The sequence below is a fragment of the Phaenicophaeus curvirostris genome, chromosome 32 (assembly GCF_032191515.1).
Source record: "Phaenicophaeus curvirostris isolate KB17595 chromosome 32, BPBGC_Pcur_1.0, whole genome shotgun sequence".
Taxonomy (NCBI): Eukaryota; Metazoa; Chordata; class Aves; order Cuculiformes; family Cuculidae; genus Phaenicophaeus; species Phaenicophaeus curvirostris.
Window position 1 is genome coordinate 685,528 of NC_091423.1, and position 25,896 is coordinate 711,423.

At 43.0% G+C, this 25,896-nt stretch overlaps 1 protein-coding gene across 1 annotated transcript in view; it reads left to right on the forward strand.

Moving 5' to 3' along the window:
• Positions 1 to 16,691: 16,691 nt before the first annotated feature.
• LOC138732453 (uncharacterized) overlaps positions 16,692 to 25,896 on the forward strand; it is a 70,815-nt gene continuing 61,610 nt past the window's right edge. Inside the window, exon 1 of the mRNA XM_069879066.1 lies at positions 16,692 to 16,935. Coding sequence (XP_069735167.1) covers positions 16,692 to 16,935 — 244 coding nt within the window. The remainder of the gene's footprint in view (positions 16,936 to 25,896) is intronic.

Here is a 25,896-nt window from a genome sequence, read left to right on the forward strand (position 1 = left end):
ATTTTAAGAAGGTTTGTTTTATTATCTTTCAGAGAATGGGCCAATCTGAGTTCTAATTGGTCTTTAGTCCTTCAGATTTTCTCTACACGATCCCACCCTGTCTTTGTAGTCCTCAGGAGTTACCTGCCCCTTCTGCCAGAGTTTGTATATTTTCCTCTTTTTTTCCTGGTTTCCAGCCAGAGCTCTTTACTCAGCCAGGCCTACAATTAATACAGCGCGTGTGGGGGACACCTGCACAGGGAGCACAAAAATAGGAGTAGAGACACAAAGAAGGAGCACAGACACCCACAAAACAAGCCCAGAGACAACAAAAATGGGCACAGAAATGCCAAAACCAAGTCTGGAGACCCAAACCCCAAACCTAAGGCCCCCCAAATGGGCTCAGAGATCCAAAAAACCAAGTCCCACAAATGGGCTCAGACTCAAACAATGGGCACAGAGACTCCCAAAAAATGGGACCACAGCCCCTCCAGATGCACAAAGACACCCTAGAAGAAGTACAGTGGTCCCCAAAATGGGAACAGAGACACAAAAAGCAAGTACAGAGACCCCTAAAATTGGCCCAGAGACCTCAACACAAGCCGTGTGACCCCTAAAACAAGCCCAGAGTGTGTGTGTTCACTTCAGCACTGTCTGTAGAAGCATTTTGAGTGATAAATTCTGAAAGAATTGTTCCTCTTGATGCCCCTTTCTGTACACATTGCTAGAAATAGTGTATTTTAATACTAAGAGGGTGCCTCGGCTTCTTTTCTATGCCAAACTTTCACAGGAACGATTGAGAACAGCTTAGCACATGGCGTTTGTATTTGGTGAGACAAGAGTTTGGTTTAAATAACTGTTAATCATGTACTAATAACATGATTAATTGTTTAGTAATGTAATGACTGTTTATCATGTACAAATAATAGAGCACTGAATTAAATTGGGTTCTCCCTGGTTATTTGTAGATCTTAGTGCAGTGATGCTGTTTACAGCCTTGCAAGTCCTAACTTTCCTTGTGGTTTCTGCTCAGGTGCACAAGTGAAAACGTTTGCCCCTAATTTGAAGGAGCTTCTCTTATCTTTGTTTGGATGTGGGAGTTTGAAGGGCAGAGAAGGAAAAATCGGTGGAGGGAAGCGCAGCCGGAATTGATGAACCCGTCTCTCTGCTGCTCCCGGGTGACCGAAGCGCTGTACTGCAGCCCGGGTGCCGCACGTGCAGTGGAGCGAGAGCTGAGCTCTCTGCTGCCCCGGGGAGGCTGAAGGGAGATGTGTTGGGGGTTAATGAAAGGGTTTTATGTAAGTAGCATGGCCAGGCTTGATTTCAATGATATAAGTTAACTGCATATACATTATTTATCCATTAAGTATCAATAATCCTTGTTAAAAACTTGTCCAGAGTACAGTGTATATTTTACACTGAGACACGATTTTAAGAAGCAGATCAATAAGTTCCATACAACACGGGTTTATGAAAGGCAGGTCTTGCCAAATAAACATGATCGTCTTCTGTGATAAAGTGACTCGGCTGCTGGATGAGGGAAAGGCTGTGGATGGATCTTCCTGGACTTGAGTAAAGCCTTTGACACAGTTTCTCAGAGCATCCTGCTTGAGAAACTGTCAGCCTCTGGCCTGGACAGGTGCACACTCTCCTGGGTGGATAACTGGTTGGATGGCCGGGCCCAGAGAGTGGTGGGAAATGGAGTTAACTCCAGCTGGAGGCCAGTTCCAAGTGAGGATCCCCAGGGCTCAGTGCTGGGTCCAGCCCTATTCAATGTCTTTATCAATGACCTGGATGAAGGCATCGAGTGCACCCTTAGCAAGTTTGAGGGTGACACTAAACTGGGTGGAAGCGTGGATCTGAACAGGCTGGACCGCTGGGCTGAGTCCAATGGGATGAGGTTTAACAAGGCCAAATGCCGGGTCCTGCACTTGGGGCACAGCAACCCTGTGCAGTGCTAGAGACTGGGAGAAGTCTGGCTGGAAAGCTGACTGGAGGAGAAGGACCTGGGGGTGTTGGTTGACAGCCGACTGAACATGAGCCAGCAGTGGCCCAGGTGGCCAAGAAGGCCAATGGCATCCTGGCTTGGATCAGAAACGGTGTGACCAGCAGATCCAGGGAGGTTATTCTCCCTCCGTACTCTGCACTGGAGAGACTGCTCCTCGAATCCTGTGTTCATTTCTGGGCCCCTCACCACAAGAAGGATGTTGATGCTCTGAAGCGAGTCCAGAGAAGAGCAGTGAAGCTGGGGAAGGGGCTGGAGAACAGGCCTTACAAGGAACAGCTGAGAGAGTTGTGGTTGTTTAGCCTGGAGAAGAGGAGGCTGAGGGGAGACCTCATTGCTCTCTACAACTACCTAAAAGGAAGTTGGGGAGGGGAGGGAGCTGGCCTCTTCTCCCAAGGGACAGGGGACAGGACAAGAGGGAATGGCCTCAAGCTCTGCCAGGGGAGGTTTAGGCTGAACATTAGGAAAAAAAATTTCCAGGAAAGGGTCATTGGGCACTGGCACAGTCTGCCCAGGGAGGTGGTTGATTCACCTTCCCTGGAGGTGTTTAAAGGATGGGTGGATGAGGTTTAGTTAGGGGTATGATTTAGTATTTGATAGCAGTGGTTGGATTTGATGATCCAGTGTGTCTTTTCCAACCTGGTCTCATAGAGTAGCAAAACCACAGACACTGCTATTTCTCAGCAGCCGATGAAGTAGCAAATTCTAAAGGGCATTTTCAACTCTTTGTTATTGATCCTCTCCTTGCCCTTCTCCCAACAGCCTTACCATGCATATAGCCACATCTTTTATGTAGTCATCAGGCCAAAATGTCCAGGCTGAGAAAAACAATAAAGCTGTCACAGAGAAGCTAACCGTAATAGCAGACCCTAGACATAAGAGGAAAGGCTGTGAAACTCCTATATTTACATCAAGGACAGAGACATCCTGTGTTTTTATCAACTGAGCTGTGGCCCTTCCTCTCACAGAACTGACTCAATACAGTCACTGCTGCAACATCATTAGTCAGGCTCCAGTTGCAGGGGCCTGTGAATCCCAGGCACATACAAAAAGCAAGTCAGCTAGGGTCCCATGTCTCTGAGTTACAGAGCGCTGGGGTGGGGAGGGGGAGAGGGGAAGAAAATGCCCTAAAGCTCTACTACTTCAGACATCTGGAAGATATCAACACACAGATCTTTTCAGCAGTAGAAGCTTAGAGGAACATTTCAGCCTAGGGGTCTTATAAAGCCACGTGTGTACATAAAAAAGAGCTTGACTTGTTTGAGAGGAAGTAGGAGCCCTACAGACTGACAGAGGATTATAAAAAAGGGCAGGGACTAGCCCAAAGATTCAGAAACAGCAAGAGGAGCAAAGAGGAGTGTCAAGATACAGAGTGAATTTAAAAGCTGGAACAGCAACAGTGAGCAGTGCAAAGAGATAGAGGAAGAAAGAAAGAGATGGAAAGAGAGAAAGAAAAGCAAGGCATTTGCAGGTACAGAGGAAGAACAAACTGCAAGGATCAAGCCAGTGAAATTCTGGGGGAAAAGAATGAGGAATGCAGATTAGAACAAAGATGGAAAAGGAAAAAAAAAAAAAAAAGAGAGAGAAAAGAGCACAAAAAAAAGAAGAGTAGGGGTATAGGGATACAAGGGAACAAAAATCGTAGCAGCATGATAAATGAAAGGAACCAAAAAGTCCAGCTCTAAAATGCTTGTTACCTAGTCCCATCACTGTCATAACAAGCAATGTTACAGTGAAAGCGCACATAACCTTATTTCTTGTAAGGATGTTTTCAGGCATGTAGTAGTGTTCTTGCTGAGAATGTAAGACAGAGTTAATAAAATACAGCTGCTCCCCAGGCCCTATTTCATTTAGGTCATCTAGGTTCTGGTTTGGGTTTTTTGTGTTTTGTTTGGTTTTTTTGGTTTTTTTTTTTTTTTGTCCTCTAAAGAAGCAGAGGCATCTGTTGGAGGTATGAGTTTTGGAAGAGTCCAGGCTAAACAGCACATATAGCTGTAACTATGGGGTTTTTTTGTCAGTAGTTTTTGATTGGGTGTTGGAGGGGGCACAATGTATTAACAGTTTGATTTCTTTCTTTGTTTTTTTCTGGGTGCTTTGCCTAGAGTTTCTGGTTATGGGATGATTTGGTTTTGTTCCTCATTCTGTGTGGGATGATGCGTTGGCCCTAGGGCTCTGCAGTTTGTAACAGGCACCTCGTGGGTGATAATAATCTGGAATTAAGTTTGTTGGCCTAGGGTAGGAAGTAGAGTCTGTGGGCTGGTGGAAGATAGAAGGGGCCAGGGGAACCTTGGGAAGGGCTCAGAAGCACAGCTCCCAAGGAACAGCAACACAGAAGGCTCAGGGGGGTTAAAATATAGGGCAGGTCCTGTTAGGAAGGAGCAGGGTTCCTTCTCTGACACTTCAGGGGTGGAGAAGGGCTTTAATGGTTTGGGGAAAAGGAAATGGGTTCATCAGTCTTTCTTGGGTCAGTTTGGTGGTCAGATGCAAGTGCCATTCAGGTGTCAGTTGTTCTAGTCTGTCTGTAGCCAATGAGGTAAGGATGAGGTTGAGACACAAGTTGAAAAGTATCAGTTACCGTGAAAAATGTAATCTCTAGGGCTCTGAGATCTCTGCTCCCTATACCTTCCACTTATTGTGTTCCTCAACTAACTTTGTGTCTGTCCTGTCTCCATCCATCTGAATGTCCAAAGAAGAGCTGGTGAGGGGGCTGGTGAACAAGCCTTATGAGGGGTGGCTGAGAGAGCTGGGGGTGTTTAGCCTGGAGAAGGGGAGGCTGAGGGGAGACCTCATTGCTCTCTACAACTATCTAAAAGGAAGTTATGGAGGGGGAGGGACCTGGCCTCTTCTCCCAAGTGACAGGGGACAGGACAAGAGGGAATGGCCTCAAGCTCTGCTAGGGGAGGTTCAGGCTGAACATTAGGAAAGAATTTTTCACTGAAAGGGTTATTGAGGACTGGCAAAGGCTGCCCAAGGAAGGGGTTGAGTCGCCTTCCCTGGAGCTGTTTAAAGGATGGGTGCATGAGGTGCTGAGGGGCATGGTTTAGTGATTGATAGAAATGCTTGGACTCGATGATCCAGTGGGTCTTCTCCAACCTGGTGATTCTTTGAATATCAGAGACCTTGCTACTTAAAGGTACGGACTCACTGCCTATCTACAGTGCAGGATTCTGCCCCTTGTTTCCCTTGCATTTCTTAGGGAAGAGATTGGATATTATTTTGGCTTGTAACAGTTAGCAGCTGAGCAACTCTTCTTCATCTGGTCTGTGGGCATGCAAGCCTCCCTTATTTAGTAGAGTTTTGGATTTTTCCTGAACTTACCAGTGAGGTTTGCTCTATTATTGCTCACAGCAGTTGTTACCTTGTCCATGTTATCCATTGTGTTTTTTTACGGTCATTGAGTTTCCAATTTAGGTCTTAGAGCAGTCAAATCCCACTGTTGTGAGTTTTTCATTGGCTGACTGCCTCTGTAATTCCAGTCTCCATTGCTGTGTGGTGAGTGTCCTGTGTTTTTTAGGTCTTCTGTGTTAATAACCTTTACTGGTTTTCGATAAGAATGTTTTTTTCAAGGTCTTTTTGTTCACTCCTGTCTGGTAGCTTCCTAGAATTTGGATCTCCATGGCTCATCTTCCTTTTGTCCTGGGTATCACCCACTACTGGTCCTACAACTTAAGTGGTGAGGAGGAGAGGAGAAGTAAGCAGACAGCACAGAATTTTGGGGTGCTGGTGGGGTAGTCAGGCTTATTCTCATCATTGTGGGGCTGATGGTGAGGAGGAAGTTGAGTATGTCTAGAAGAGCAAAGTATTATTTGGCAACATAGTATTTACTTTTGGTTTGGCAGGCACTGTGCAGGCCACCTTGGGAATGGGAAGAGCATTTGAGATGAGCTGGGTAGTAGGGAGAAGGAGCATGGGGCAGACTTCTCAGAGGTGTGAGAGTAATTCTCTTAATTTAATTACCCTGGGTGATAACAGCTGCAGCATCTGACATTAGAACTGCTGTGGAGCAAGTGAGTGGAAGAACATGGCAGTTAGGCAGAGCAAGTTGTCATGTAAGGTGCTGACATTGATCAGTGCAATGCTGGCTGTTGGCACTATTTTAGTTTTCCCTTTGGTTTTCTTGCAGATGGCAAAGCGGAACCTGGCAACTGTAGGATCATCCCAGGGAGCTGATGCTCTTGGAGGTTTTTTTCTGCTGAGGAAGCCTCCTGGTGGTCTGAAAGTTAAGTTGAGGGGTGGGGTGTGACAGAGGGGAGAAGGCTGGGGATGGCAGGGAGGGGTTTTAAAAGTAGCCTAGGGGAGAGGGCTGTGTGGGAAGTGTCCCCTTTGGGCAGGGAGAGCTGGAGGGTGTTACTTCTCAGCCCAAAGCTAGCATGTTCCAGGCAGGGCCGTTCCAGCTTGTCTGTGCCGTGTGCTTTATATTCTGTTTCTCTTTCATGTTTCTTAAGCCTTGATGTCCCCTTTGCTTTGAAGGAATGCAGCATATGACTTGAGCAGCATCTCGAGGGTCTTGAATGCCTGTACTCATGGGTACAATACCAATTAGGCACCATTCTTCTTGCATCATAACCTAAGGGTGGATTGGCTTCACATTTTCAGAGTTTCTAGTCAGCCATCTTTTCCTGTGGCCTTGCAGCCTGTGTTGGCGGCCACAATTGCTAGTCATATATTTTCAAGGATCCCTGTTGACCCGAGACTTCTTCCATGCATCTTATACCCTTAGGCATTTAAACGGTGATTCTTTCACGTACATCCTCCCAGTCTTGGCCACATGCCGTTGTAATGAGGGATCCTTTACAGCATGCCGGACATGCCTCGAACACCATATCTAGGGTCCTGAATGCTCGTACCCATCAATGCACTGTCAATCAGGCGCTGCTTTTCTTGAATCATGCTCCTAAAGCCGGGATCAGTCTCGTTTTGGCACTGTGTATTTCTGTTTGTTTTCCTTGCAGATGCTGAAGAGGAACCCAGTGACTGCAGGATTATTTCCGTTAGTCGATGTGATTTGAGCTTCTTTGGCCAAGGACAGATTCAGTTGTGGCCCTCTGAAAGCTAAGTTGGGGGACCAGAGGTGGGTTGGGGATAGCAGGAGGGGTTTTGAAGGTAGCCTAGGCTGTGCAGGGAGAGTCCCCTTTGGGCAGGTGAAGGCAGAGGGGCCTACTTCTCAGCCCAAACCCTGCATGGGCAGGGCAGTTCCACCCTGTATCTGTTGTTGTCTAGTTTGTGTAGTCACCGTGCCGTGTCTGAAATTTTCTGCAGGTCTTGATGTCCTCTTTTGTGCTCAAGGCATGGCGGTTATGCATTGGGCACCATGTCTAGGGTCCCAAATGCTCGTACTCATCAAGGCAGTGTCGATGGGGCACTGCATTTCTTTCTTTGCATTTCTAAAGCATGGAAGCACCCGGTCAGTTGTCTTTTGCTGCGGCCTTGCAGCCTGCCTCGCCAACCGGGATAGTTAGTCTTCCGTTTTCTTGGATCTCTGTTCTGGGACTTGTTCCATGCATCCGCTGCATCTTTAGAACTTTAAAAGGGCTTCTTGCCCGTTGTTCTTGCCAGATGTGGCCGCATCTCTTTGGAACCATGCACGGTTCTTCATTTTTCCAGGGCTGCTGTAGGTTCTTCCTCAGGGCCCTGTCCATTCCCTTGCCCATTGGCATGTGTGGTCCAGGAATCCTCCTTGTTGCTGCTACTCTTCTTTTGTCCCCAGCTCATGACATCGGTCTTGTGTGTTGGTGTTCTGTGTGTATTTGTGTCTGGTTGGAGCTGCTCTGCCAGGTGTGTAGAGGAGGTGATAAGAGTCAGCTGAGGTATAGTGGCCTGATTCTGACCTTAAAGTTTTAACATGACTAGATGTTGAAGTCTAGGGGCATCCATTACCTTGCAGGACTAGCAGCCCTAGGTGTGGCAGTTTCTGCTAGTCTCTGGAACCATGGAGGGGACGCAGGGAAGTACCCCAGGGAAGCTGCTAAGATCAAATGCTAGCTCTGGTTGGAGTCTTCTCTGGATGCGCTTTCACTGCAAGCTGCATAAACGCAACTAACAGAAAGTTTTAGTATAGGGTACTGAATTGTGATTTAACTGTGCTTATTAATGTGCTTAAGGAAAAGTGAGAATCTCCTGCAGGGAAGATGCTAGCATGGAATGCTGCTGCTTCTGAATGTCTTCTTTTAGAGCGCTTTCACTGCAAAGCAAGACTTGTGGAGCTTTCAGTCTAGGCTTGTGTACTGTAACATCAGAATGTCTATTGAAGCGTCATTCAAAATTTCAGGTCATTCAGCACAAGTACCACAGGGAAGCTGCTACGATCAAATTCTGGCTCTCATTAGAGTCTTCTCTGGAAGCGCTTTCACTGCAAGCTGCAAAGCATGACTAACAGAAGGTTTTAGTATAGGGTACTGAATTGTGACGTAACTGCACCTATTAAGGCACTTTAGGAAAATCTAATAACTCCTGCAGGGAAGATGCTATCATGGAATGCTCCTGATTCTGAATGTCTTCTCTAATAGCGCTTTCACTGCGAAGCAAGATTGTAGAAATTTCAGCCTAGGCTTGTGTACTGTAACATTAGAATGGCTATTAAAGCGTCACTTCAAAATTTCAGATTGTTCAGCACAAGTACCACAGGGAAGCTGGTATGATCTAATGCTGGCTTTCATTAGAGTCTTCTCTGGAAGCGCTTTCACTGCAAGCTGCATGAGCATGACTAAGAGAATGTTTTAGTATAGGGTACTGAATTTATATACTAAAATGTTCTGTTAGTCGTCCTTATGGATGGAGAAGACGTACAGAAGCAGCAGCATTCCATGGTACCATCTTCCCTGTGGGAGATACTCACTTTTCCTAAAGCTCATTAATATCATCTGTAAAGCCACAATTCAGTGCCCTATACTAAAATGTTCTGTTAGTCGTGCTTATGAAGCTTGCAGTGAGTGCGCGTGTGGACAAGACTGAGAGCCAGCTTTGATTTTAGCAGCTTCCCTGGGGTACATCCCTGTGTCCCCTTCATGGTTCCAGAGACTAGTAGAAACCACCAAACCTAGGACTGCTAGTTCTGCAAGATAACTACACAATAGGCACAGATGACACAGGCATTGTAAATTACAATAATGTAACAATAGGCACAAGCATTGTAAATGATGATGATGTCAAAATAGGCAGAGTCATTGTAAATGATGATGATGTCACAAAAGGCACAAGCATTGTAAATGAAGATGTTGTCACAATTGGAACAGGCATTGTAAATGAAGATGATGTCACAATAGGCACAGGCATTGTAAATGAAGATGATGTCAGAAAAGGCACAGGCATTGTAAATGTAGATGATGAGACAATAGGCACAGGCGTTGTAAATGACGATGATGTCACAATAGGCACAAGCATTTTAAATGACGATGATGTCACAATGGCCACAGGCATCATTTTAAATGAAGATGATGTCACAATAGGCACGGACAACACAGGCACTGTAAATGACAATGATGTCACAATTGGAACAGGCATAATTGTAAATGATGATGATGTCACAGTAGGCACAGGCATTGTAAATGACGAGTATGTCACAGTAGGCACAGTCATCGTAAATGATGATGATGTCAAAATAGGCACAGTCATCGTAAATGACGATGATGTCAAAATAGGCACAGTCATCGTAAATGACGATGATGTCAAAATAGGCACAGTCATCGTAAATGATGATGATGTCACAATAGGCACGTGCATTGTAAATGACGATGATGTCACAATAGGCACATGCATTGTAAATGATGATGATGTCACAATTGGAACAGGCATTCTAAATGGCGATGATGTCACAATAGGCACAGGCATTGTAATTGATGATGTCACAATTGGAACAGACATAATTTTAAATGACGAGGACGTCACAATAGCCACAGGCATTGTAAATGGCGATGATGTCACAATAGGCACGTGCATTGTAAATGGCGATGATGTCACAATAGGCACGTGCATTGTAAATGACGATGATGTCACAATAGGCACGTGCATTGTAAATGACGATGATGTCACAGTAGGCACGTGCATTGTAAATGACGATGATGTCACAGTAGGCACGTGCATTGTAAATGACGATGATGTCACAGTAGGCACGTGCATTGTAAATGACGATGATGTCACAGTAGGCACGTGCATCGTAAATGACGATGATGTCACAGTAGGCACAGGCATCGTAAATGACGATGATGTCACAGTAGGCACAGGCATCGTAAATGACGATGATGTCCCAATAGGCACATACATTGTAAATGACGATGATGTCCCAATAGGTACTTAATGCCTTCTTTGCCTGAGGTACTTAATGCCTTCTTTGCCTCAGTTTTTAATTGTAAAGAAAGTCGTTCTGTCTGTGTACACACCCAGGGAAGAGGAGCATAATGAGGCTCCCGTGATCCAAGAGGAGGTGGTCAGAGCCTTGCTAGCCCAACTAGACAGCCACAAGTCTATGGGGCCGGACAGGATTCACCCTAGGGTATTGAAGGAGCTGGTGGATGTGCTGGCCAAACCCCTTTCCGTCATCTTCCAACAGTCCTGGAAGACTGGGGAAGTCCCACTGGACTGGAGGCTGGCTGATGTTGTGCCCATCTACAAGAAGGGTCGCAGGGAGGACCCAGGGAACTACAGGCCTGTCAGTCTGACCTCAGTGCCAGGGAAAGTCATGGAACAGGTGATCTTGAGTGCTATCATGAAGCTCATGCAACAGAACCGGGTGATCAGGCCCAGTCAACATGGGTTCACAAAAGGCAGGTCTTGCCAGACTAACCTGATCGCCTTCTATGACAAAGTGACTCGGCTGCTGGATGAGGGGAAGGCTGTGGATGTGGTCTTCCTGGACTTCAGTAAAGCCTTTGACAGAGTTTCTCCCAGCATTCTGCTTGAGAAACTGTCAGCCTCTGGCCTGGGCAGGCGCACGCTCTCCTGGGTGGAAAACTGGCTGGATGGCCGGGCCCAGAGAGTGGTGGTAAATGGTGCAAAATCCAGCTGGAGGCCAGTGACAAGTGGGGTTCTCCAGGGCTCAGTGCTGGGTCCAGCCCTGTTCAGTGTCTTTATCAATGACCTGGATGAAGGCATCGAGTGCACCCTGAGCAAGTTTGCGGACGACACTAAGCTGGGTGGAAGTGTCGATCTGCTGGAGGGTAGGGAGGCTCTGCAAAGGGATCTGAACAGGCTGGACCGCTGGGCTGAGTCCAATGGCATGAGGTTTACCAAGGCCAAATGCCGGGTCCTGCACTTGGGGCACAACAACCCTATGCAGTGCTACAGGCTAGGAGAAGTCTGTCTAGAAAGCTGCCTGGAGGAGAGGGACCTGGGTGTGTTGGTTGACAGCTGACTGAACATGAGCCAGCAGTGTGCCCAGGTGGCCAAAAAGGCCAATGGCATCTTGGCTTGTATCAGAAACGGTGTGACCAGCAGGTCCAGGGAGGTTGTCCTCCCTCTGTACTCGGCACTGGTGAGACCGCTCCTCGAATCCTGTGTTCAGTTCTGGGCCCCTCACCACAAGAAGGATGTTGAGGCTCTGAAGCGAGTCCAGAGAAGAGCAACAAAGCTGGTGAAAGGGCTGGAGAACAGGCCTTATGAGGAGCGGCTGAGAGAGCTGGGGTTGTTTAGCCTGGAGAAGAGGAGGCTGAGGGGAGACCTCATTGCTCTCTACAACTACCTGAGAGGAGGTTGTAGAGAGGAGGGTGCTGGCCTCTTCTCCCAAGTGACAGGGGACAGGACAAGAGGGAATGGCCTCAAGCTCTGCCAGGGGAGCTTTAGGCTGGACTTTAGGAAAAAATTCTTTACAGAAAGGGTCATTGGGCACTGGCGGAGTCTGCCCAGGGAGGTGGTTGAGTCACCTTCCCTGGAGGTGTTTAAGGCACGGGTGGATGAGGTGCTGAGGGGCATGGTTTAGTGTTTGATAGGAATTGTTGGACTTGATGATCCGGTGGGTCTCTTCCAACCTGGTTATTCTATGATTCAATAGGCACAGGCATTTTAAATGACGATGGTGTCACAATAGGCATGGGCATTGTAAATGACGATGATGTCACAATAGGCGCAGATGATATAGGCATTGTAAATGATGATGAATTCAAAAGAGGCACAGACGACACAGGCATTATCAATGACAATGATGTCACAATAGGAACAGATGACACAGGCATTGTATATGATGATGATGTCACCATAGGCACAGGCATTTTCCATGACAATGATGTCACAAGAGTCACAGGCATTGTAAATGAAAATCATGTCACAATAGGTCTTCCACAATAGGAACAGGCATTGCAAATGACGATGATGTCACAATAGGCACAGGTATTGTAAATGACGATGATGTCACAATTGGCACTGGCGACAAAGGAATTGTATATGACGATAATATCATAATGGGCACAGAAGACACAGGCATTGTACATGACGATGTTGTCACAAAGGGAGCAGACGACACAGGCATTGTAAACGACGATGATGTCACAACAGGCACAGGCATTATAAACCACGATGACATCACAATAGGCACAGACATTTTAAATGAAGATGGTGTCACAATAGGCACAGGCATTGTAAATTATGATGATGTCAGAATAGGCACAGGCATACCAAATGACAATGATGTCACAATGGGCACAGGCATCATTGTAAATGACGATGATGTCAAAATAGGAACGGAAAACACAGGCATTGTAAATGAAGATGATGTTAAAATAGGCGCAGACGACACAGGCACTGTAAATGAGGATGATGTCACAATTGGTAAAGGCATAATTGTAAATTACGATGATTTCTCCATGGGCATAGAAGACACAGGAATTTTACATGATGATGATGTCACAATGGGCAGAGACGACACAGGCATTATATATGATGAAGAAGTCACAATGGACACAGACGGCACAGGAATTTTAAATGACGATGATGTCACAATTTGCACTGAAGACACAGTCATTGTACATGACGATGATGTCAAAAAGGCAACAGATGACACAGGCATTGTGAATGACGATGATGTCCCAATAGGCACAGGCATTGTAGATGACAATGATGTCACAATAGGCACAAGCACTGTAAAAGCCACTGGAAATGATGATTATGTCACGAAAGGCTGAGGCATTGTAAATTACGATGACATCACAATAGGCACAGGCATTGTAAATGACGACAATACCACAATAGGCACAGTCTTTGTAAATGTAGATAATGTCACAAGAGGCACAGGCATTGTAATTGTAGACGTTAACACAATTGGCACAGGTATTGTAAATGACGATGATGTTACAATAGGCACTGGTGTTGTAAATGACAATGATGTCACAATAGGCACCTATGACATAGGCATTGTAAGAGACGATGATATCACATTAGGCACAGGCATTGTAAATGACGATGATGTCACAACAGGCACGGGAATTTTAAACCACGATTATATCAGAGTAGGCCCAGATATTTTAAATGACGATGATGTCACAATAGGCACAGGCATTGTAAATGATGATGATGTCACAATGGGAATAGGCATCACAGTAAATGATGATGATGTTACAATAGGCAAAGGCATTTTAAATGATGGTGATGTCACAATAGGCAGAGGCACTCTAAATGACGATGATATCACAATAAGTACAGGCATTGTAAATGACGATGATGTCACAACAGGCACAGGCATTGTAAATGGCGATGATTTCACAATAGGCACAGCCATTATAGTAAATGATGATGATGTCACAAAAAGCACACATGACACAATCATTGTATATGAAGATGATGTCACAATAGGCACAGACAATGTAAATGACGATGACATCACAATAGGCACAGGCATTGTAAATGACAGTGATGTAACAATAGGCACAGGCATTGTAAATGACTATGATTTCACAATAGGCACAGGCATTTTAAATGATGATGAGGTCAAAATAGGCACAGATGAAAGGCGTTGTAAATGACGATGATGTCATAAGAGTCACAGAAGGGCACAGGCATTGCAAATGTCAATGATGTCATAACATGCACAGAGGACATAGGCATTTTAAATTACGTTGATATCACAATAGGCACAGATAACAAAATCATTGTAAATGACGACGATGTCACAATAGGCACAGATATTGTTAATGACGTTGATGGCATAAAAGGCAGAGAAGATACAGGAATTGTAAATGACGATGACGTGACAATAGGCACAGGCATAGTAAATGACGATGATGTCACAATAGGCACAGGCATTTTAAATGACGATGATATCAAAATAGTCATCGAAGACACAGGCATTGTACATGAAGATTATGTCACAGTACGTACGGAAGACAAAGGCACTGTAAATTACGATGAGGTCACAATTGGCACAGGCATAATTGTAAGTGACGATGATTTCTCCATGGGCAATGAAGACATAGGAATTGTACATAACGATGATGTCACAATGGGCACAGATGACACAGGCACTGTACATGACGATGATGTCACATTTGGCACTGGTGACACAGGCATTGTACATGACGGTAATATCATAAAGGGCACAGAAGACACAGGCATTGTATATGACGATGATGTCACAAAGGTAAAAGATGACACAGGCATTGTAAATGACGATGATGTCACAACAGGCACAGGCATTGTAAAACACGATGACATCACAGTCGGCCCAGACATTTTAAATTACGATGATGTCACAATAGGAACAGGAATTGTAAATAATGATGATGTGAAACTAGGCACAGACGAAAGGCATTTTAAATGACTATGATGTCATAACAGGCACAGGTATAGTAAATGACCTTGATGTATCTGTAGACGCAGGCATTGTACGTGGGAATGATGTCACAATGGGCACAGGCATCATTGTAAATGACGATAATCTCAAAATAGGCACGGACAACACAGGCACTGTAAATGACTATGATGTCGCAATTGACACAGGCATAATTGCGATGATGAATCCATGGGCAGAGACGACACGGGAATTGTACATGACGGTGATGTCACAATGGACAAAGATGACACAGGAATTTTACGTGACGATGATGTCACAATTGGCACTGGCGACACAGGCATTGTACATGACGATAATATCATAATGAGCACAGAAGACACAGACGTTGTATATGACGATGATATCACAAAGGGAAGAGATGACACAGGCATTGTAAATGACGATGATGTCACAAGAGGCACAGGCATTGTAAATGACGATGATGTCACAAGAGGCACAGGCATTTTAAATGATGATGATGTCACAATAGGCACACGCATTGTAAATGACGATGATGTCACAATAGGCACAGGCATTGTAAATATAGATGTTGACAAATTTGGTACAGGCATTGTAAATGACGATGATACCACAATAGGCACAGTCATTGTAAATGACGATGATGTCACAATAGGCGCAGGCATTGTAAATGTAGATGTTGACACAATTGGCACAGGCAATGTAAATGACGATGATGTCAAAATAGGTACAGACGTCACAGGAATTATAAATATAGATGTTGACGCAATTGGTGCAGGCATTGTAAATGATGATGATGTCACAATAGTCACTGGCATTGTAAATCACGATGATGTCACAAAAGGCTCGGATGTCACAGGCATTGTAAATAACGATGATGTCACATTAGGCACAGGCGACACAGGTATTGTAAATTACGGTGATGTCAAAATAGACACAGGCATTGTATATGACGATGATGTCAAAATAGGCACAGAAGACACAGGCATTGTAAATGACGATGATGTCACAATAGGCACAGGCATTGTAAATGACGATGATGTTACAATAGGCACAGGCACTGTAAATGATGACGATGTCACAATGGGAACAGACATCAAAGTAAATGACGATGATGTCACAATAGGCAAAGGCATTTTAAATGATGGTGATGTCACAATGGGGACAGGCACTCTAAATGACGATGATATCACAATAAGTACAGGCATTGTAAATGACGATGATATCACAATGGGCACAGGCATTGTAAATGACGATGATGTCACAATAGGCACAGACGACAATGGCATTGTAAATGACAATGTTGGCACAATAGGCACAGGAGATACAGACATTGTAAATGACGATGACGTCACAATAGTAACTGAATGCACAGGCATTGGAAATGAGGATGATATTAGAATAGGCACAGAAGGCAATGGTATTGCAAATGACGGTGATATCACAACAGGCACAGGCATTGTAAATGAAGATGATGTCACAATAGGCACAGGCATTGTAAATATAGATGATGATACAATAGGCAGAGGCATTATAAATGACAATGATGTCACAATAGGCACAGGCATTGTAAATGCTGATGATGTTAAATTAGGAACAGGCATTGTAGATCACAATGATGTCGAAATAGGCTCAGGCATTGTATATGACGATGATGTCACAATAGGCACAGATGACACAAGCATTGTAAATGACAATGATGTCACAATAGGCAAAGGCATTGTAAATGTTGATGATGTCAGAATAGCAATAGGCATTATAGAAGACGATGATGTCAAAATATGCATAACCATTGGAAAAGACGATAATGTCACAATAGGCACAGGCGAAACAGGCATTGTAAATGATGATGATGTCAAAATAGGCATTTATGGCAAAGGCATTATAAATGACGATGATGTAAAAATTGGCTCAGGCTTTCCAAATGATGATGATGTCACCACAGGCACAGGCATTGTAACTGGCCATGATGTCACAATGGGAATAGATGACTCAGGCATTGTAAATTACGATGATGTCACGATAGGTAAAGACGACTCAGGCATTGCAAATGATGGTTATGTCACAATAGGCACAGGCATTGTAACTGACGAAGATGTCACAGTAGGCACAGTTATTGTAAATGATGATGATGTTAAAATAGCTACAGGCATTGTAGTAGATGACTGTATCAGAGTAGGCATAGGCATATTAAATGACGATGATGTCACAATATGCACAGGTATTGTAATTGATGATGATGTCACAGTAGGCACAGAAGACAGGCATTGTAAATGACGATGATGTCAAAATAGGCACAGATGACACAGGCATTGTAAATGAAGGTGGTGTCACAATAGGCTCAGGCTTTGTAAATGACGATGGTGTCACAACAAGCACAGGCATTGTAACTGGCGATGATGTCACAATATGCACAGGCATGTTAAATGACGATGATGTCACAATAGCCATAGACATTGTAGAAGATGATTGTGTCACACTAGGCATAGGCATATTAAATGACGATGATATCACAATGGGTACAGGCTTTGTAATTGATGATGATGTCACAGTAGGCACAGAAGACACAGGCATTGAAAATGACGATGATGTCACAGTAGGCTCACACTTTGTAAATGACGATGATGTCACAGTAGGCACAGGCATTGTAACTGGCGATGATGTCATAATAGCCACAGGCACTGTAAAAGATGATGATCTCACAGTACGCATAATCATTGCAAATGACGATGATGGCACAATAGGCACAGACCACATAGGCATTGTAAGTGACGCTGATGTAAAAATAGTCACCGGCGACAAAGATATTGTAAATGATTATGATGTCTCAATAGGCAAAGGCATTGTAAATGACGATGATGTCACAATAGCCCCAGGCATTTTAAAAGATGATGATATCAAAATAGGCATAGGCATTGTATACGACGATGATGTCACAGTAGGCACAGGCATTGTAAATGACGATAATGTCAAAATAGGCAGAGACGATGAAGGCATTGCAAATGATGATGATGTCACAATTAGCACAGTCGAAACAGGCATTGTAAATGATGATGATGTTACAATAGGCAGATGCATTGTAAATGTTGATGATGTTAAATTACGCACAGGCATTGTAGATCACGATGGTGTCGCAATAGGCTCAGGCATTATAAATGACGATGACGTTAAAATAGGCTCAGGGATTGCAAATGATGATGATGTCACAATACGCCCAGGCATTGTATATGACGTTGATGTCACAATAGGTACAGGCATTGTAAATGACGATGATGTCAGAATAGCCACAGGCATTATAGAAGACGATGATGTCAAAATATGCATAACCATTGGAAACGACGATAATGTCACAATAGGCACAGGCGACACAGGCATTGTAAATGATGATGATGTCAAAATAGGCACTTATTGCAAAGGCATTGTAAATGACGATGATGTCAAATTTGGCACAGGCATTGTTAATGACAATGAGGTGAGATTAGGCACAGGCGTTGTAAAAGACAATGATGTCACAATAGGCACAGTGTACAAAGGCATTGTAAATGACGGAGATGTCACCATAGGCACAGAGTACAAAGGCATTGTAAATGACGGAGATGGCATTATACGCAAAGGCATTGTAAATGACGATGCTGTAAAAATATGCACAGATGACACAGGCATTGTAAATGACGATGATGTCACTATAGGCACAGAAGACACAGGCATTGTAAAAGACAATGATGTCAAAATAGGCAAAGATGACTCAGGCATTGTAAATAACAATGATGTCACAATAGGCACAGACGAAAGACATTTTATATGACGATGATGTCACAATAGGCACAGGCATTGTAGAAGATGATTGTGTCACAGTAGGCATAAACATTTTAAATGAAGATAATGTGAAAATAGGCACTGACGGCACAGGCATTGTAAATGACGATTATGTCACAATAGGTACAGACGGCACAAGCACTGTAAATGACGATGATGTCACAATAGGCACAGGCATTGTAAAAGACGATGATGTCACAATAGGCTCACAATTTGTAAATGACTATGATGTCACAGTAGGGACAGGATTCAAAGATATTGTAAATGACGATGATGTCAAAATAGGCACAGTCTACGAAGCATTGTAAGTGATGATGATGTCACAATAGGCATAGACGACACAGGTATTGTATATGACGATGATGTCACAATAGGCACGGGCATTGTAAATTACTATAATGTCACTACGGGAACAGGCATTGTAAATTACAATGATGTCACATTAGGCACAAACGGTGTAGGCATTGTAAATGATGAAGATGTCACAATATGCACAGGAGTTGTAAATAGCGATGATGTCACAATAAGAAAAGAAAACAGTCATCTTAATTTACGATTACATCACAATAGGCACAGACGACACAGGGATTTTTATTGACAATGATGTCACAATAGTCACAGACGACACGCATTCTAAACGACGATGATGACACAATAGGCACTGGAATTGTAAATGATGACGATGTCACAATAGGCACAGGCTTTGTAAATGATGATGATGTCACAATAGGCACAGACGGCAAAGGCATTGTAAATGACGGTGATGTCACAATAGCCAAAGGCATTGTAAATGAAGATTATGTCACAATAGGCACAGGAATTGTAAAAGAAGACGATGTCCTATTAGGCACAGACGAGACAGTAATTGTAAAAGACCATGATGACAAAATAGGCACAGGCATTCTAAATGACGATTACGTCACAATAGGAACATTCATTGTAAATTACGATGATGTCACAATAGGAACAGATGGCACATACAGTGACACAAGCATTGTAATTTATTATGATGTCATAATAGGCAGAGACAACACAGTCATTGTAAATGATGATGTTGTCACAATAGGCACAAACGACACAGATATTGTAAAAGACGATGCTGTCACAATATTCACAAACATTGTAAATGAAGATTATGTCACAATATGCAAAAGAATTTTAAATGACGTTGATGTCACCATAGGCACAGGCATTGTAAATGATGATGATGTCATATTAGGCACAGAGGAGAAAGGAATTGTAAATGACGATGATGTCACAATAGGCACAGCATTGTAAATAACGATGATTTCAGAACAGGCACAGACAGCAAATATATTGTAAATGACGATGATATCACAGTAGGCACAGACGAGACAGGAATTGTAAATGACGATGATGTAACAATAGGCACAGGCATTCTAAATTACGATGATGTCACAATAGGGACAGGCGACACAGGCATTGTAAAAGACAATGATGTCATAATAGGCTCAGACGACACAGGTATTATAAATGATGGTGATGTCACAATAGGGACAGAAAACAGAGGCATAGTAAATGAAGATGATGTCACAATAGGGACAGGGGACACAGGCATTGTAAATGATGATGATGTTACAAGAGGCACAGGCGACACAGGCATTGTATAAAAGGATGATATCATAAGGGGCAAAGATGGTACAGGCATTGTAAGTTACGTTGAGTTTAATAGGCACAGGCATTGTAAACGGCAATGAATTCAAAATAGGCACAAAAAACACAGTCATTTTAATTGACGATGATGTCACAATAGGCACAGATGACAAAGGTATTGTAAATAACGATGAAATCAAAATAGGCACACGCATTGTAAATGATGATGATGTCAAAATAGGCACAGGCATTGTAAATGACGATGATGTCCCAATACGCACAAACAACACAAGCATTGTAAATGATGATGATGTCACAATAGGCACAGGTATTGTAAATGACGATGATGTCAAATTTGGCACAGGCATTGTTAATGACGATGAGGTGAGATTAGGCACAGGTGTTGTAAAAGACAATGATGTCACAATAGGCACAGAAGACACTGGCATTGTAAATGATGATGATGTCACGATAGGGACAGGTGACACATTTATTGTAAATGACGATATCACAAAAGGCACAGAAGACACTGGCATTGTAAATGACGATGATGTCACAATAGGAAAAGTCATTCTAAATGACGATGATTTCACAATAGACACAGGCATTTTAAATGGCGATGATGTCACAATAGCCAGAGGAATTGTAAATGAGGATGATGTCACAGTAAGCACAGGAATTGTAAATGACGATCATGTCACTATAGGCAAAGAAGGCATAGGCATTGTAAATGCCTATGTTGTCACAATAGGTGCAGGCATTGTAACAGATGATGACGTCACATGAGGCACAGACGACGCATTCTAAATCATGATGATGATACAATAGGCTCAGTCTTTGTAAATGACTATGATGTCAAAATAAGCACAGTCATTGTAAATGACGTTGATGTCACAATAGGCAGAGGCGGCACAGGCTTTTAAATGATGATGATGTCACAGTAGGCACAGATGACACAGGCATTGTAAATGATGATGATGTCACAATAGGGACAGGCGACAGAGTTATTGTAAATGACAATGAGGTCACAAAAGGCATAGATGACACTGACATTGTAAATGAAGGTGATGTCACAATATTCAAAGGCGGCACGGGCATTGTCAATGACGATGATGTCACAATAGCCAAAGGAATTGTAAATAACGATGATGTCACAGTGAGGTATGGCATTTTAAATGACGATGATGTCACAATAGGCAAAGGCATTATAGATGACGATGATGTCACAATAGTCACAGAAGACACAGGCATTGTAAATGAGAATGATGTCACTATAGGCACAGACGACACAAGCATTGTAAATGACAATGATTTCACAATAGGCACAGACGACGCATTCTAAATCACGATGATGACAAAATAGACGTAGTCTTTGTATATAATGATGTTGTCACAGTAGGAACAGTCATTGTAAATGACGATGATGTTACAATCGGCAGAGGCAGCAAACGCATTGAAATGACGGTGATGTCACAAGAGTCACAGATGACAAAGGCATTGTAAATGAAGATGATATCACCATAGGGACAGGAGACACTGTTATTGTAAATGAAGATTATGTCACAAAAGCCACAGATGACACTGGCATTGTAAATGATGATTAGGTCATAATATGCACAGACGGCAAAGGCATTGTAAATGAAAATGATGTCACAATAGCCACCGAAGTCACAGGCATTTTAAATGAGGATGATGTCACAATAGACACAGGCATTGTAAAAGGCGATGATGTCACAATAGGCACAGGCAACAAAGGCATTGCAAATGACGATAATGTCACAATAGGCACAGGCACTGTATATGACGAGGATGTCAAAATAGGCACTGACAACACAGACATTGTAAATGATGATGGTGTTACAATAGGCACCGATGACAAAGGCATTGCAAATGATGGTGATGTCAGAATAGGGACAGACGACCCAGGCTTTGTAAAAGACTATGATGTCACAATAGGCACAGAAGACAAAGGCATATTAAATGATGATGATGTCACAGTTTGCGCAGACTACACAGGCATTCTAAATGGCGAAGTTGACACAATAGGCAGAGTATTTGTAAATGACGTTGATGTCACAATAGATAGAGGCCTTGTAACTGACGAGGATGTCACAATAGGCACAGGCATTGTAAGTGAAGGTGATGTCTCAACTGGCAAAATCATTCTAAATGACGATGATGTCACTATTGGCAAAATCATTCTAAATGATGATGATGTCACAATAGCTACAGGAATTGTAAATGACGATGATGTCACAATAGCCAGAAGAATTGTAAATGATGATGATGCCACAGTAGGCACAGGCATTGTAAATGTTGATGATGTCACTATTGGCAAAGGCATTGTAAACGATGATGATGTCACAATAGTCACAGACGAAACAGGCATTGTAAAGGACGATGATATCAGAATAGGCACAGGTATTGTAAATGACGATGATGTCACAATAGGCACAGGCATTGTAAATGACAATGATATCACAATAGGCACAGGCATTGTAAATGACTACGATGTCAAAATAGGCAAAGACAACACAGGCATTGTAAAAGACGATGGTGTCACAATAGCCACAGGCATTGTAAAAGACGATGATGTCAAACCAGGCACAGAGGACACAGGCATTGTAAATGACGACGATGGCACAATCGGCAAAGACTACACAGGCTGTGCAAATGATGAAGAAGTAACAATAGGCACAGGCATTGTAAATGACGATGATGTAGCAACAGGCACAGGCTTTGAAAATTGCGATGATATCATAATAGGCAGAGGCATTGTAAAGGATGATGATGTCTCAATAGGCACAGATGATATAGGTAATTTAAATGACGATGATGTCACAGTAGGCATAGGAGTAATTGAATTTGTAAATTACGATGATGTCACTATAGGCAAAGGCATTGTAAATTACGATGATGTCACAATAGGCACAAATGACACTGGAATTGTAAATGACGATGATGTCACAATAAGGAGAGGTGACAGGCATTTTAAATGGCAGTGATGTCACAAAAGGAACAGGCATTGTAAATGACGATGTCACAATAGGCACAGGCATTGTCACTGTCGATGATGTCACAAAAGGCACAGGCATTGTAAATGACGATGATGTCACATAAGGCACAGGCATTGTAAATGATGATGATGTCACAATAGGCACAGGCATTGTAAATGACAATGATCTCACAGTAGGTACAGGCATTGTAAATGGCGATCATGTCACAATAAGCACAGACATTTTAAATGACAATCAGGTCAAAATAGGAAAACACGGCCTAGGCGCAGGCATTGTAACCGACGATGACGTCACAATAGTAACATACGTCACAGGCACTGTATATGATGATGATGACACAGTAGGCACAGACGACAAAGGCATTGTAAATGACAATGATGTCACAATAGGCACAGGCACTGTAAATGATGATGATGTTGCAATACGCAAAGACGACACAGGCATTGTGTATGATGATGATGTCACAATAGGCACAGGCATTGTAAATGACGATGATGTCACAATAGGCAGAGACGAGACAGGTAAATTAAATGATGATGATGTCACAATAGGCATAGGCGACACTGGCTTTGGAAATGATGATGATGTCACTATACGCAAAGGAATTGCAAATGAGAATGATGTAACATTTGGCACAGAAGACACTGGCATAGGAAATGGTGATGATGTCACAATAAGGACAGGTGGCACAGGCATTGTAAATGATGATGGTGTTACAATAGGCACAGGCATTGTACATGACGAAGATGTCAAAACAGGCACTGGCATTTAAATGACGATGATGTCACAATAGGCACAGGCATTGTAAATGACGATGATATCACAATATCAACAGGCATTGTTAATGAGGATGATGTCAAAATAGGCACTACCATTGTAAAGGACGATGATGTCACAATAGGCGCAGGAATTGTAAATGACGGTGATGCCAAAATAGCCTCAGGCATTGTAAAGAAAGGTGATAACACAGTTATCACATTGTAAATGCCTGTCACATTGTAAATTTCCTGTCACAAAGGGAAAAGACGTCATAGGTATTGTAAATGACGATGATGTCACAATAGGCACAGCAGGCACAGGCATTGAAATGACGATGATGTCACAATAGGCACAGCAGGCACAGGCATTGTAAATGACGTTGATGTCACAATAAGCACAGGCATAGTAAATGATGATGATGTCACAATAGGCACAGGCTTTGTAAATGACGATGATGTCAAAGTAGCCCCAGGCATTTTAACCGACGATGACGTGACAAAAGGCACAGACGACACAGGCATTGTAAATGCCTATGGTTTCACTATAGACACAGATGACAAAGGCATTTAAATGATGATGATGTCACAAAAGGCACAGATGACAAAGGCATTGTATATGACGATGATGTCACAATAGAGACAGGCGACACAGTTATTGCAAATGAGGATGATGGCACAATAGGCACAGATGACACTGGCATTGTAAATGACGATGATATCACTATATGCACAGACGACAGGCATTCTAAATGACGAAGTTGACAATATAGGCAGAGTCTTTGTAAATGATGTCACAACAGATACAGGCATTGTAAATGATGATGATGTCAAAATAGGCACAGGCATTGTAAATGACGATGATGTCAAAATAGGCACAGGCATTGTGAATGAAGATGATGTCACAGTAGTCAAAGGCATTGTAAATTACGATGATTTTGCAATAGGAACAGACATTGTAAATGTCTATGATGTCACAATAGGAACAGGAATTGTAAATGACAATGATATCACAATAGGCACAGACAACACAGGTATTGTAAATGACGATGATGGCAAAATCAGTACAGACTAACAAGGCGTTGTATATCACGATGATGTCACAATAGGCACAGGCATTGTAAATGACGATGATGTCTAAATAGGCACATGCATTGGAAATGACGTTGATGGCATTATAGGCACAGACGACACAGTCTTTGTATATGAAAATGATGTCACAATAGGCACAGAAGACAAAAGCATTTTACATGACGATGATGTCACAATTTTCACAGACGACACAGGCATTCTAAATGACACAATAGGCACAGGCTTTGTAAATGATGATGATGTCAAAATAGGCACAGACGACAAGGCATTTTAAATGATAATGAGGTCACAATAGGCACAGACGACACAGCGCATTGTAAATGACGACGATGTTACAATAGGCACAGGCATTGTAAGTGACGATGATGTCACTATATGCACAGGCATTGTAAATGACGTTGTTGTCACAATGCCAAAAGCATCATTGTAAATGATTATGATGTCACAATTGGCACAGGCATAATTGTAAATGACGATGATGTCAGAATGGGCACAGACGACACAGGCATTTTGCATGACAATGATGTCACAATGTGCACAGACTACACAGGCATTGTAAGTGACAATGATGTCACAATAGGCACAGATATTGTAAGTGACAATGATGTCACAATAGGCACATGCATTGTAAATCACGATGATGTCACAATAGGCACAGGCACTGTAAATGACGATTATTTCACAATAGGCACAGACATTGTAAATGACGATTATTTCACAATAGGCACAGGCATTATAAATGACGATGATGTTGCAATAGATACAGGCATTGGAAATGATGATGATGTCAAAATAGGAACAGAAGAAACAGGATTTGTAAATGACAAAGATGTCTCAATAGGCGCAGACGACACAATCATTGAAAATGCCAATGATATCATTACAGTC